Source organism: Euleptes europaea, chromosome 1 (genome assembly GCF_029931775.1).
Source record: "Euleptes europaea isolate rEulEur1 chromosome 1, rEulEur1.hap1, whole genome shotgun sequence".
NCBI classification, from domain to species: Eukaryota; Metazoa; Chordata; class Lepidosauria; order Squamata; family Sphaerodactylidae; genus Euleptes; species Euleptes europaea.
In genome coordinates, this window is record NC_079312.1 from 162,465,761 (window position 1) to 162,480,128 (window position 14,368).

Here is a 14,368-nt window from a genome sequence, read left to right on the forward strand (position 1 = left end):
TCATTGTTTATAGTTCACTCTGACTCTCCATGACTCTTAACCCACTTCCTTAGCACACAGACATACAGAGATATTCTGCCCAGCAACAAGCTATTCCCTTGCTGTCCTAATACATTTACAGAAAGGAAAAGAGATTATTACAAATTGCTAAATCAGTGGATCTTCCATAGTCAGGGGAAGTCTACCTGCTGTCACAAAACCAAAGAATGTCCTTTAAACTGCCCCATTAAAAATTGGAGTAAATTCTCCACGCCTCCCATTCCCCCCAAAACTGCACATTATCATTCTGATTTATCAAAGCTGTAAGTTTCGCCATCTCTGTCAATTCTAGCATCTTATTCACCCAGTCATTTTTAGTCGGTATTTTAGCCAGACTTCCCCTTGGCTGCCTCTATTACACGTGCAGCAGTGGGGGCAGCTTCGCCCTACATCTCTGACCGTCCTCCTGTAGCTCTTAAAAAACAAAACAGCCAGGCCAGAGGTGATAAAACACGCAATAAGGCAGCGGCCCTCGTGAAACGGAGACGGCCGCCCAGGGTTTTCTCCCAGAGAGGTTTTGGGGACGTCAGGCGTGGCTGCGGGCCCTTTAAAGAGGGCGCCGCTCGCCTCCACGCCTGTCGGCGCTCCTCGGTGACGTCTGTTTCCCGCGACGGGAGCCTACTGGAAGCTCCACGTGGTTTGCGCTTTGCGGGTTCTGTGGCCATGGAGGGGGTGATGGCGCCGCCGCAGCCGCCCCAGAAGCGCTTCTACCGGCAGCGCGCTCACTCTAACCCGCTGGCGGATCACACTTTGCGCTAGTGAGTGTGGAAAGGCTATGAACCCACAGCGAATCCCTTCCTGTACTAATCCTCTTCGCGCTCCTATGCGTTTCCTTTAAATGCAGACCTCCCCGGGTAGAGTGAGTGACTTTCTCCCGGAAATGCTTTTAAGTTTTTTTATTATTATTATTATTCTTTCTCGATTCTTTACCGTTGCTTTTCTATGCACGCTTACCCTGGGGTAACAGCACTGCGGGGTTTACTGCCTATGTGAGCTCCAAGCTGGGAGCGCAGCTGGAGTCACGGTCGAGTAGCTCAGCAGTTTGTTATGACGGCCTGCGCCCCGGCCGATAGCTGTAATCTATCATGGGAAACAGAGTCAGCCTGTTATCTAACGGTGCCTTTCTGATGTATAACGGCGCTCTTCTGATGTATATGTGTCAACCTGCCCGCCTTTCCCCACTTGAGTCCTCGTCCCATTTCCTGTAAGTTGCTGCCTTTCACCTTATGCTTCCCAAATAAATGGCTTCTTAGACAACTCTGTTTGGATGTTCTGTTGTTTGGGATTTGACAGGTGGACTCAGACTTTACAGCCTAATAAATATAGAATTATGCTGTATGCTCTTTAGTAGAGAATTGTGATCAGGGAATATAATGAAGTTGCCCGAGACTGAACCCATTCGTTCCCTTATCCTGCAGATGTCTGGGACCACACCTGGGACCTTCTGCATCCAAAGATTGTGGTCATTGACTTTCCTGCCCTCCTGTTACATTCCTTTGTCTTAATCTTTGCTCTTTATTGCATCTATGTTCATTGGAGGCAGAATCTGTCTCAGCACACTCCTCTTCAGGGAGGATTGTGAGAAACTGACAGTGTAACCCCAACTTTAGTAGAGCTTACTTTCTAGAAAGTGTGCTTAATTCCCCAGTTGCAGTCTGAGATATGCTACTCTTCCTGGTTTCTCTGAATCCTCTGATGAATCCTTGGTTAGTTATCTTCTCACGCCGTGTGATCCTTGCCTAGATGCTAATGTTTCAGTATTGGAAATAATACAGGAAATATAAAAGCTGGTTTAAGCATCATGTATACAAAGACATTCAAGTACTTGAAAACTGGGGAATTCCAGTGCCATACGTAGCACAATCCTTAAGTACCCTTACAGTGGAATTTTAAACAAAGTTGACCTTTCTGAACACACTGACTTAAACAGACTTGGCATAACTCTGTTTAGGATTGCAATGTGAGCGTGCTCTTACTGTTAACTGTAATTTCCATTGACTTCAGTGGAATTTGCTCGCAAACAGATGTGGTTAGGATGAGAATGTTAGTCCCACACCATTCTTTTCTGTGGGTCATGTTGGGGCCAGATGCACGCAGTATTGTTATTTAATTGTTTGCATGAGACACAAGCAGTTGGAATGTCTCCTGAGATACGACTCACTGGGATATTTCTGTCTCTTGAAATCATAGGATGAGTAGCAGAGCCTCACTCCTTGTCCCTGTTCAGTTGTGAAACAATCCTTAATGAAGCTGTCAAAAGCGCATCCTGCAGAAATGATTCCACCATCCAACTCCTAGAAATGATTCCACCATCTAACTCATAGCTTCCCCCATGAGTGGTCTCTGTGTTGGTCTGTTGCAGAAAAGTGGGTTCTTAAGACAAATTTGTGGTGACCTGTAGTTTTATGAGCCGGAGGCCACTTGGAAGTGACGCTGCTGGGAAACTGGGAAGCGTGTGGGTATTATGCTGTGTGTTACATGAAGCTCCGTGCTTTCTTTCCTGTTAGTCCTGCCAAGCCTGAGGAAATGGACTGGTCTGAGCACTACCCAGAGTTCTTCATGTTGTCACCCAAAGATGATCGCCACGATGACCCAATGGATGTGGAAGAGACAGCCAGGCCTTCTTCTCAAGTAGAATTTGCTGATATTGGCTGTGGTTATGGGGGACTCTTGGGTAATTTCCCCCATCCTGATTATTCTGATTTTTTTATGTCAAGCATTCATGTCCTGCCCCTCAACCAGAAAACTGGTCCTCAGGCCAGCGAACAATGTATTAAAAGTTATAACCATTAAAAATCAATATAAAACAGCAGGAAAAGATAGAAACATAACATTCCTGTAAATAAAACCATGAAAACTAGCAGAAAGTATGGTGCCTGTTTTGAAACAGCTACATTGGTTGCCAGTCTGTTTCTGAGTTAAATTTGAGGTGCTGGTTATGACCTTTAAAGCCCTTCATGACCTGGTACCCACATATTTGAAGGGCCTTCTCCTTCCATATGTCCCTGTGCACCAACTATGGTCTTCAGGTAGAAGAAGAAGAAAAGTTGGTTTTTATATGCCAACTTTCTCTATCACTTAAGGAAGAATCAAACCGGTTTACAATCACCTTCCCCTCCCCACAACAGACACCCTATGAGGTAGGTGAGGCTGAGAGAATGTGACTAGGTCATCCAGCTGGCTTCATGTGTAGGAAGTGGGGAAACAAATCTAGTTCACCAGACTAGCCTCTGCTGCTCATGTGGAGGAGTGGGGAATCAAACCCGATTCTCCAGATCAGAGTCCACTGCTCTTAACCACTACACCACGCTGGCTCTCTGTTGGCTGACCTTAGGGTGGCTCATCTGGCATCGGCTAGAGCCTGGCCCTTCTCCATCATGGCTCCTGCTCTGTGGAACGGCCTCCCTGGTGAGGGGAGGCCCCCCTCCTTGGATATGTCCGGGAGGCACTTTAAACCTTTCCTGTTTCCTGGGGCATTTGAAGAGAATGGAAGGCATCTTTTAAAGGAGGGCGGGAGAGATTTGGGGTATGTTATTTTATTCTGTTTTTAACTGGAATTGTTTTTTTACTGTTGTAATCTTCCTTGAACCACAGGGAAAAGCAGGGTATAAATGTTTCAATAAATAAATTAAATAGCAGTTCAATAGCAGAAGGTTTTACATGGCATGACTGTGTTATCCTGGGGAAAGCTGGTTGCTTGATTCAGAGGGCTGGGATGTGCCATCTGTCACACACAGAGAAAGATGCTTTAATGGAGGAAGGAAGTTTGCTTGTGAAAAACCTATCACATGGTACATCATCACTCCTTAAGCCGGTCGGGTGAATCCACGGTTATAACATAGACGGTGACATAAGGGTAGAGAGATGGGCGGAGAAATATCAAGCCATGGTAAAAAGTTTCTGAGGTTTCAAGTAGTTCCTCCCCAGAGCATCCAAGAAAACAAAAGTGGAAGTTCCTTGCATTGTGATCCCCCTCATGTTTACTCAGAAGAAAGGCCCAGTGAGACCAGAGGGACTTACAGCCCCATCCTCTAATCCCCTGGAAAATTTAAGAAGCTGAATTTAGCTCTGTCTTGCAGAATATATGTGCTTCTGCTTATGACCAGTTAGTTTGCACAGACTGGAGACAGCAAGAAGGGGAATTTGGGGAGCTGAAGTGGATGCTACAGTGTATAGTCCAACAAAGCTAAAAGTGCTTCTTCTTCCATTGATTTCACCAACAGAGACTAGCACATGCTGACCATTGGTATTGAAATCTGAGATGTAAAAGTGCTTCATTTTCACTGGATCATCTGCGTTATGAGAAACAGCTAGCCAGACAGTCTTAAAGCTTGCCTAGATGATGCAGGGAGACAAGTGTAGATACTAACAACTTGATTGTAATCACATTTACTTGGAAATTCAAGTTTATTTTAATGCACGTATATCTAGCGTGGTGTAGTGGTTAAGAGCTGTGGTTTGGAGCGGTGGAGTCAGATCTGGAGAACCGGGTTTGATTCCCCACTCCTCCACATGAGCTGCGTAGGCTAATCTGGTGAACTGGATTTGTTTCCCCACTCCTCCACACGAAGCCAGCTAGGGGACCTTGGGCCAGTCACTGCTCTGATAGAGCTCTCTCAGCCCCACCTACCTCACAGGGTGTCTGTTGTGGGGAGGGGAAGGGAAGGTGATTGTAAGCCGGTTTGATTCTTCCTTAAGTGGTAGAGAAAGTCGGCATATAAAAACCAACTCTTCTTCTATGTGCATGACTGCAGCTTTAAGGAGAGGGGTGACTTGGTCACAGAGAATGATAAGTCTAGCAACAGTATTCAAAATGCTTCTGCAATGTAAAATGCAGGGGAAAGAAACAGTACCTTTTTTGCGTTATCTTCATTTGCCACAGATTTTTTTCCTCCTTGCCTGATTGCCACCTTTCTGATGCCAATTCATGTTCTCTTCCATAGTTGCATTGTCTCCCCTGTTCCCCAACACCTTAATGCTGGGCCTAGAGATCCGCGTGAAGGTCTCGGATTATGTGCAAGACAGGATCCGGTCCCTGCGAGCATCCCACCCTGGGCTGTACCAGAACATCGCCTGCATCCGCAGCAACGCCATGAAACACCTGCCCAACTTTTTCCGCAAGGGACAGGTGAGTTTCCAGGGAATGTATGCAAGAAAATTAAAGCCATCTTTCCCCATTTCCTAGCTCTGTTCTTGATCTGGTATTGGCTTAATATTGTCCATTCTGTGTAGTTTGCTGTTGGTTTTCTTCTTTTTTTATATATCATTGTAACCTGCCTTGAGCTTTTTGTTAGAGAAAGGCAGATTTTTTAAAAAAATCTCCTAAGTAAATAAATAGCAAGGCCGTCTGGTCCCTATTGCTCAGTACCATGTGGTCTGATTACCTAAGACTCTTCCTGGTGACAGGCAGAGATATTTTCCAGACAAATTACTTAAGAGCCAGCGTGGTGTGGTGGTTAAGAACAGTGGTTTGGAGCGGTGGAATCCGATCTGGAGAACCGGGTTTGATTCCCCACTCCACATGAGTGGCGGAGGCTAATCTGGTGAACTGGATTTGTTTCCCCACTCCTACACACGAAGCCAGCTGGGTGACCTTGGGCTAATCACAGCTCTCTCAGCCCCACCTACCTCACAGGGTTTCTGTTGTGGGGAGGGGAAGGGAAGGTGATCATAAGCCAGTTTGATTCTCCCTTAAGTGGTAGAGAAAGTCGGCATATAAAAACCAACTCTTCTTCTTCTTGACTGAAGATGGCAGGGATTGAGCCAGAGGCCTTCTGTTTGCAAAGCGTGCAGGCTATCCCTGAGCTACAACCCCTTCCCCAGGTGGAAGGAACAGGATGCAGCCAACTCTGCTCAATGCCTGGATGGGAGACTTCCTGGCAATAGTAATAACAACTGTCCCTTTTGGAGGGGAGATGAACACATGAAGCTAGCTGCCTCATACTGAATCAGACCCTTGGTCCATCAAAGTCAGTATTTACTCAGACCAGCAGAGGCTCTCCAGGGTCTTTCACATCACATGAAGATATGCTTGGTTGACCTGACAGTGAAGTCACTAAGGCTGCACCCCTACGTTTCCTGGGAGGAAGTCCCAGTGAATAAAATGGGGCTTACTTTTGAGTAGACCTGCTTAGGTTTGCTCCCTTAAGACTCGGGGGGGTTGTGTTTAAACTGCCAGGTGCTCGAGACTTAACCTTTTCCCGCGGCGACGGTGGTGGAATCTTTCCATGTTTCTGCAGCTGCTCAAGATGTTCTTCCTCTTCCCCGACCCTCACTTCAAGAAGACGAAACACAAGTGGAGAATTATCAGCCCCACCTTGTTGGCGGAGTATGCCTATGTCCTGCGCGAGCAGGTAAGTCGGTGACACGCGCTTAGGTATTCCTGGCTTCCCCAATAGGAAGGGACTTAGGTATTTATTTGTTTAAACCTTTATACCCCCACCTTTCTCCCCAGTGGCTCACATTGCTCTCCTCGCCTCCACTGTACATTTCCAACAACTCTGCGAGTTAGGTGAGGCAAAGTGTGTGTGACTGGTCCTAGGTCCTCTGTGGCAGAGTGGGAATGTGAACCCGAAGTATACGAGATGCTAGTCAAACGCTGTAACTGCTATACCACACTGGCTGTCTAGGTTCATCTTTTCAGGGGATTGGAGGCTGATGCGAAATGGCATGCTCCCACCTTCGCGAAGCAACAGTCAGTGGTGTGCAAGCTTTTGAATGTGCTAGAACTAGTCATCGGGCTGATTTTTAGAAGGGAAATATAAGAAGATCCCTAGATCAGAGAGGTTATGTCCGTATGGAACAGGGGACATTGAAACCATTGAACATGCACTGATATGTTACCACAAAGTTAGATCAAAACTTATTTCCCTCCCTACTTAGTAAATTTCCTGAAGAGTCAGTTCAGCTTTCGGCAAAAAAGCTCCTATTAGGAGAAAACCCTCAGCTTACGCTCCAAACTGCCAAGTTCTGCGCTGTTGCTATTAAAATATGCATAACTTTATTAGAAAATGATTGTTAGATTGTTTTACAATGTTATTAATTTTAAGATGATAATTTTAACCAGGGGTTGCTTTTATTGATCTTATACCATTATATGAACGGCAGTCTGTGATTCTGTGGTGCAAAACTATTGAGTCTGGAATTTTTGATGTGTTGGCACGTGATTAATAAGTCGGCCGTATTAATAAATTTGCTTTGCTTAGTCATCAGGCTGGTTGTTCAATGAAGGTTTTTCTATGCCGATTTTCTCTACCACTTAAGGGAGAATCAAACCGGCTGACAATCACCTTCCCTTCCCCTCCCCGCAACAGACACCCTGTGAGGTGGGTGGGGCTGAGAGAGCTGTGACTAGCCCAAGGTCACCAGCTGGCTTCATGTGTAGGAGTGGGGAAACCAACCCGGTTCACCAGATTAGCCTCCGCCGCTCATGTGGAGGAGTGGGGCATCAAAGTTGGTTCTCCAGATCAGACTCCACTGCTCTTAACCACTACACCATGCTGGCTGTCACACCATGCTGGCTCTTTGCCGGAGTAAACTGCAGCCATGGAGGTACTGCAGCAGAGGTGCTCCTTCCTCTCATTCGCAACTCCACGCTTCTTCCATGAAGAAAACAGAAGAGTGGGGAGATAAGAAAAAAGATGTCAGAGGGCATGATGGAAAAGCCCCTCACCTGTAAAATTTTAAAAAATGAATGCATTCACACATCATTTAAGGCTCTGAGAACTCTAGGAGCTTTCCCCATTATGCCCTGAAACATCCTTTTCTCTCTCCCCCACTCCCTTTTGAGTTGATTTTCTTTAAAAACACAAAAAAACTGACCATCCAACTTGATGAAGAGTTCTGTGATGCTTTTAAAGCTTGCTTGCTGCTTTTTCGATATTTTGGTGGGTTCCAATGAAAAGATATTTATTTGAAGGACCCAGAGCATAATTTTACTTTTATGGTGGTCCATGTAACTCTTTTGGTGTGGAATGTTGATTGTATTTTATATAAGTGATGGTTCGAGACTGTGTTTTATATATGTGCTGGTCTACGACCGTAACAACAACAACAATAATAAAAAAAGATATTTATTTAAAGGACCCAGAGCAGAGGAAGTTCCAAATTACAAAAACAAATAGTCAAAAATAGTCAAATCTGGGCTTTCTTAGGTCTGCAGAGCTGACTCGGGTCCCTGGCTTAGAGCCATTTGGCTCTTGCCCTTCGACTCGCACCTCTGACCCCACCCAGGCTTTATACCTGCTGGAACAGGAGGAAAGAGTCAGCCTAGATGGACCTCAGCTGCTGCTGGCTCTTTGCCTGCAGGATTATCTTCATTTCTCCCCTTTACAAAATTTTACTACTGCTGGGTCTGGAATTTTTCAGTGGGCCCTCTTTGCCGCCTGTTCTCCTTATCCCTTCCCTCTTTATTTCTGGCCGTTCTGACAACCGAGAAGCGAGGCTGCCCCATGACCCTCTCGGTGTGCGTTTACACCGGCCCTGGCCAAGCTGTTCAGGCCCTCAGCTGCTGAGCCGATGTAGCAAAGGTTCCTTGAAAAATCTGACGCCTCTGGCTCAGGGGTTCAGTCCTGAAGACTGTGTTGGCAGATTGGCTTCCATTGCAGACTTCTCTAAGGCATCCTGTCTGGAGAGTCTTTGGGAATTTCATCAGACGAGTGTGCATCACTGAGGGGATGTCTGGCTTAGACCTCCCATGATGTCTGTTCCTACTCATTTCCTGCTGATAGGTCGCGCCCGATTCCTGATGCTTCTGTCAAAACCTTATGATAAATCTCCATATCAAGGGTCCTGTGCATCGACGCATCCCAGATCTTAAAGAAAGAGGCCCCTTTTCATCCCTTGGGAATTTCAAATCCCAGGAACCAGGGCAGGGCGCTAATTAGCGCTGGAGGCGAAAGATTAACGCTTTCCTGCATCCAACCGAGCTGTGGGTTGGCAGGTAGGCAGAATGTTGCATCACACTCCCCCCTGCCCCGACTTTCAGCAGCTGCCTTCAGGGCTCTCTGGCTGCCTCGGTGTTCCGCTGCCAGAGAACAGATAGAGCCCTTTTATTTTTTTCTTGTGTCGTCACTTTTTGGGCTTGGAACCTGATCTAATCTTGGCAGTGAATCAGCATGGGGCCTCGCCCAGAGCTGGGGTGAGTCACAGGCAGCGCTGCCAACATCTCCCCAAAAGCGCTGCCTTCAGAGGAAGAGGCTGGAGGTGGCTCCTGCTGTCACTCCGAGGTGTTTCCTGTAAGAGACAGTGGCCATACGAGCCACCATGGAGATTGTAATAGCTGAGCCTTGGGCCACGAGGAAGTCGATGCCTTATTAAGTCAGGAACAACTCATTTTGGAAAATTGGTCTGAGAGCTGCCTTCCCACCAAATGTGGGGGTGGGTTTCCATTAGGTCATTGAGAACATAAGAAGAGCCTACTGGATCAGGCCAGCGCTTCATCCAGGGGAGGTAGAACATCTGCTTGGCATGCATGCAGAAGGTCCCAGGTTTAATCCCCGGCATCTCCAGTTGAAGGGACTAGGCAGGTAGGTGATATGAAAGACCTCTGCCTGAGACCCTGGAGAGCCTCTGCCAGTCTGAGTAGACAATACTGACTTTGATGGACCAAGGGTCTGATTCAGTATAAGGCAGCTTCATGTGTTCAGGATATGGTTGTACATAGTTACCAACTAGCTGCCCTGGAGGGCCAATCAAATAGGTCATAGAGGCCAAGGCCCTCCCCTGGTGCTGCATCCTAGCACTGAGATTCAGAAAGTTTGCTGCCCTGGAGATGGAGGCTCCCTTCGATCATCATGGCTAGCAGCCACTGATGCTCTCCTCCAAAATGGACTTGTTCTCCAACCGACATCCTCCGGGTGATTCAAAGGAGGATCTGGGATATTGAACAACAAATAATAATTGCTGGAGCAAACAAGACCTGTTCACTATGTGCTTTTGGCCTCACAGACACACAGAAGGTCATGACCCAGTATTTTTCAAATTTAGTTCTCCCCCAGCAGTGTAGGGCCTTCATGTTGGCCAGGCTGAATATATTTCCTTCAGCTAAGGTTAGTGGCAGATATAAGAAAGTACCACGCAAGAAAAGGTTTTGTAGTTGTCATCTTAAAGAACCAGACTCTGTCCATCATATCCTCTTGCGCTGTCCATTTTTCACTCAACAGCGTTTACAATTAATAAATCCTCACCTTCCAAGTTCCAAAAAAATTCAGACAAGAGTATCAAATTGTTATTGATGGATAAATCCCCAAAAGTCACCAAGCATGTCGCTGAATTTCTTGCAACTGTCATAAAGACAAAGAGAGAGAGAGAGAATGATGGTTTAGGACAAGAATGATGACCATAGAGATGTAACAGTGTATTTGTTATTAATGGGTCCATATTAATGGGTTTTATTAGCCTGAAATATGAGAAGGAGATCCTTTCTAAACGTTAGTTACATACTGATTTTAACTGATTGTCATTTTATGATGGAACACATTTTTTTTCTTTTAAGGCACCTGTATAAATACATCTGCCAATATGGTTATTATGCCAATAAAGGTTCGTGTATGTGTGATTTGTTCTCCATCCTTTCTTTTAAAGCTGCATTGCTTTTTGTTTTAGGAATATTGGCCCCTCCAGTTACTGCCTCTGCGGCAACCTGGTGTCTGACCCATGGGGGGACCCTTTTGCATATTCAGCACTCCTCCCCTTACAATCTCTCTGTGGCTCTCACAGGGTCTGGTATACACCATCACGGATGTAGAAGAGGTACACACTTGGATGGTGAAGCATTTCCAAGAGCATCCACTCTTTGAGCTGGTACCATTAGAAGAACTGGTAAGTGTACATATGTGGTGGAAGTGTGATACATATGTGGTGGAAGTGAGAGAGAGCTATAACGTTCTGGACTGAAATAGTGAAATACCTATCTGTTGGAATGGAGATTGACATCCTGTGTAAACCTGAGAGACTCTTGTTAAATTTAGTTCCAAACCTAACTAAAGATAAACGATGTATGGGGGTTACACATGATAACTTCTGCTAGAATGACTTTTGCCAGACACTGGAAACAAAAACAACAACTCCAAATATAGAGGAATGGTTTGTTAAAGTTAAAGAAATACATGTTTTAATTAAGTTAACAATGCATCAGAAAAATGGTGATATAATGAGTCTAGATGAGCTATGGTTACGAGCTGTAAATAAAATGGAAAATCTTATAATTAAGGGTGAGAAAGGACAATGTGCAGCGATGATAGTCTAGTTATTTTACAGAGGACTAAACCGTGTATTCGGTGTGGTAGTATGAATGAGGATATTGGAATAAGTTGTAATATAGAAATTCTGTTAAATTTTTAAGTTTACACATATTTTAAATTATGAAGATTGTTGTATTTTTTGTTGTTGTTTATTTTATTGAATAAATATTTTTTTTAAAGAAGAAGAAGAACTGGTAAGTGAGGAGAGAGGGACTCTGAAATGTATGACGTCACATTTTCCGGTTCTGTACATGGCTGATAGAGTTTAGATTGTGTGAAAAGGCATCCTACCGACGCCCCGTTTTCTCTGAAGTTCCAGATTCCTGTTAACTCTCATAGGGCCAACTGTGAGCAAGCTACCGCAATGACCTCTTAGCATAAAACTTTTTAAAAGTCCACAAAAAAGTGATTATGCAGAAGAAATTTACTGACACAAAAGGAATAAAGCTGCCTTGAGGTTTTGGGGAAAGTCAGGATATAAATATTTTAATAAATCATGGTATTAGACATTTTGTAAATAATGAGCCCAATAACAATAAACATTATATATCATATTTAGTTAGAAGGCAAGATAGGTGATCCTGTTTATTTCTCCTGACATAGTCAGGACACACAACAGTTAACAGCAATCAATACAGTAAAAAAAAAATTGTTTATTACAATCATTAAAACACATCATACAAACAGAAACTGATTAGTATACTTAGTTCCAGGAATGCATATACAGATCTACATACCTTGTCAAATGAGATTATTGGGCTAAATCCTTCCCTAATGTACGTGTATGTGTTTGCCGTCAAGTCACAATTGACTTATGGTAACTCCATAAGATTTTAAAGGCAAGAGATCAGAGGTGGTTTGCCATTGCCTGCCTCCTGCCCTTCACTAATGATTTCCTTGTACGGACCAAGAAATGGGCAAATGGGAGCAGGCAGCCAGGGACCATAAGATGAGAACTCTGCCTAAATCTGTCTGCACGGGATCAAATGTGTGTTAAAGAGCCCTTTGCCCACTCAAGAGAAAATAGCTCAGATGCTTTGGCAAAGAAAGGGTTCTTGGATTCAGGAACTATACCAGGGAGTTGTCTGATAGGAAGTCATAGTAGTCTTGGGGATTTTACAGCCTAGTAAGTAAACCCTAATAAAATCAGATGGGGGGGGGATCATGATGACGTTTCCCCCCAGTCCCTTGATGTACTTGATTGTTTCAATCTGTTTCAGAGAGCAGCAGACTCTTAAAGGAACACTGTTAATTTATTAACTGGGGCCATTTTTTAAATCTGAGTGGAATTTGCTCTTTGCCTCTCAGGACGTTTCCCACGAGCTTGGGGTAGGCCATAGGAAGGTAGAACCTTCACTTTGGGGCCTCATTTCATTGGGTTCCCCCTGCTTGGTCTTACAGCTCTTGTCCTTAGACTTCCCCTTACCATTGGGAAGAACTTTATTGGCAAGTTATTGGATGCTGAGAGTTCGTTACCTGACCCTTGAGAGTACAAGGAGGGATGAAGAAGAAAAAGATTTGGTTTTTATATGCCTTTTCTCTACCTTTTAAGGAGAATCAAAATGGCTTCCAGTCTCCTTCCCTTCCTTTCCCCACAACAGACACCCTGTGAGGTAGGTGAGGCCGAGAGAGCTCAAAGAGAACTGTGACTAGCCCAAGGTCACTCAGCAGACTCCGTGTGTAGGAGTGGGGAAACCAACCCAGTGCACCAGATTAGAGTCTGCTGCTCATGTGGAGGAGTGAGGAATCAAACCCAGTTCTCCAGATTAAAGTCCACTGCTCCTAACCACTACACCACACTGGCTCTCTGGATGTTGATTAGACTCCACCTGTGTATGCTGCATCTTAATAACACTTGCCTCCATTTCTCCAATAGGCGAATGACCCTGTTGTTGATCTCTTGGGAACCTCAACTGAAGAAGGGAAGAAGGTTCAGAGGAACGGAGGCAAGACCTTCCCGGCTGTCTTCCGACGCATCTCAGACAAAGCCCTGAAGGAGGTGCTGGAAGCAACACAGGAAGTGACCGGGACGTGACTGGGGGATTTCCTGACAAGATTCACGTTGACCATGCCTTCCTCTCGGCGATGGAGAGAGGAGTTACAGCATGGGTTTAATGTCTATCCCCATAGCGGAGTCAACCTTCTATAAATATAGAGGGGAAATCCCTTCAGGGAAACGCTGCACTGTTGTGTAAGGGATTGCTTGGATTTCATTGGTTTTTATTTTGCCCATAGCAGGGCTGCGATGCATTACCACGGCCATAGTAGCTGAACTGCAAGTGTCCCAAGCACAGAGCGGGATCAGTGATTATATGGGGTTCCATACCCCTTACCACCTACCGTCCCTTTATTTTTTTAATAAATAATACTGGAAGACTGACTCTGAGTTACTTATTCTAGCTAGCCTGCACTCCAGGGCAGCATTTCAGTAAGAATGCACAGCCTGTGGGCTGTGGATGCCCCAAGTGTTAGAAATCAGAGCCTCTCCATGCTTCCCTACTCATCCGGTGACTGGCACATGGCACAGGGTAGGGGTGAGTCACACCTTTACCTGCTTCCCCAGGTCAGTGCCAATTCTAAACCCCCTGGGACTTGGAGGGAACGTTCTGCCGCAATGAGAATGGGTGCTGTTTTTGCATTTCCTCCTACCGCTAGAGATAAAATTTGGAATCCAAAGTGTAGATGTCTGAGATGGGAAAGCGCTTGAGGGTTGAGATTTATGAAATGGATGATGATCCTCTCCTTGGGGAATTCCTTGCATGAGTCGTACCTGTAGAACTTGACAATAAAGGAGCATCTGCTTAGTACCTTTGCACAAGGCAGAGTTGTTTCTTCTCTTGAATTAAAAACAGCTTCGTGCAAAGCTTCTCTACCCTACACCAATCCGCCATGGGTATGAAGAGACCTCAGAAATTGATTTCTTCATACTGAGAGGAAACGTTGTTGAGGAATGCGATAAAAAGTGTATGACATGATTATATAGTTAATAATGGGTTGGATCACGATTATAGTTCCCCCCCACCCAATGTCTGACTGGAACTTTCCTGGTTTTTTTCCACTGATCTCCATGAAATGCTGCTCTTGAG

At 45.1% G+C, this 14,368-nt stretch overlaps 1 protein-coding gene across 1 annotated transcript; it reads left to right on the forward strand.

Moving 5' to 3' along the window:
* The first annotated feature begins 702 nt into the window (after positions 1-702).
* Positions 703-13,324, forward strand: METTL1 (methyltransferase 1, tRNA methylguanosine). The gene is made up of 6 exons (XM_056862594.1): positions 703-797; positions 2,547-2,713; positions 4,983-5,167; positions 6,279-6,392; positions 10,759-10,860; positions 13,159-13,324. Exons 1-6 carry the CDS (start codon positions 703-705, stop codon positions 13,315-13,317), a joined length of 822 nt encoding a protein of 273 aa, XP_056718572.1. The 3' UTR covers positions 13,318-13,324.
* The last annotated feature ends 1,044 nt before the right edge of the window (positions 13,325-14,368 follow it).

Coding starts and splice junctions, on each gene's coding strand:
- METTL1 (XM_056862594.1), top strand. CDS start 703: ATGGAGGGGGTGATGGCGCCGCCGCAGCCGCCCCAGAAGCGCTTCTAC. Junction 5,168..6,278: donor ACTTTTTCCGCAAGGGACAG/GTGAGTTTCCAG, acceptor ATGTTTCTGCAG/CTGCTCAAGATGTTCTTCCT. Junction 6,393..10,758: donor CCTATGTCCTGCGCGAGCAG/GTAAGTCGGTGA, acceptor TGGCTCTCACAG/GGTCTGGTATACACCATCAC.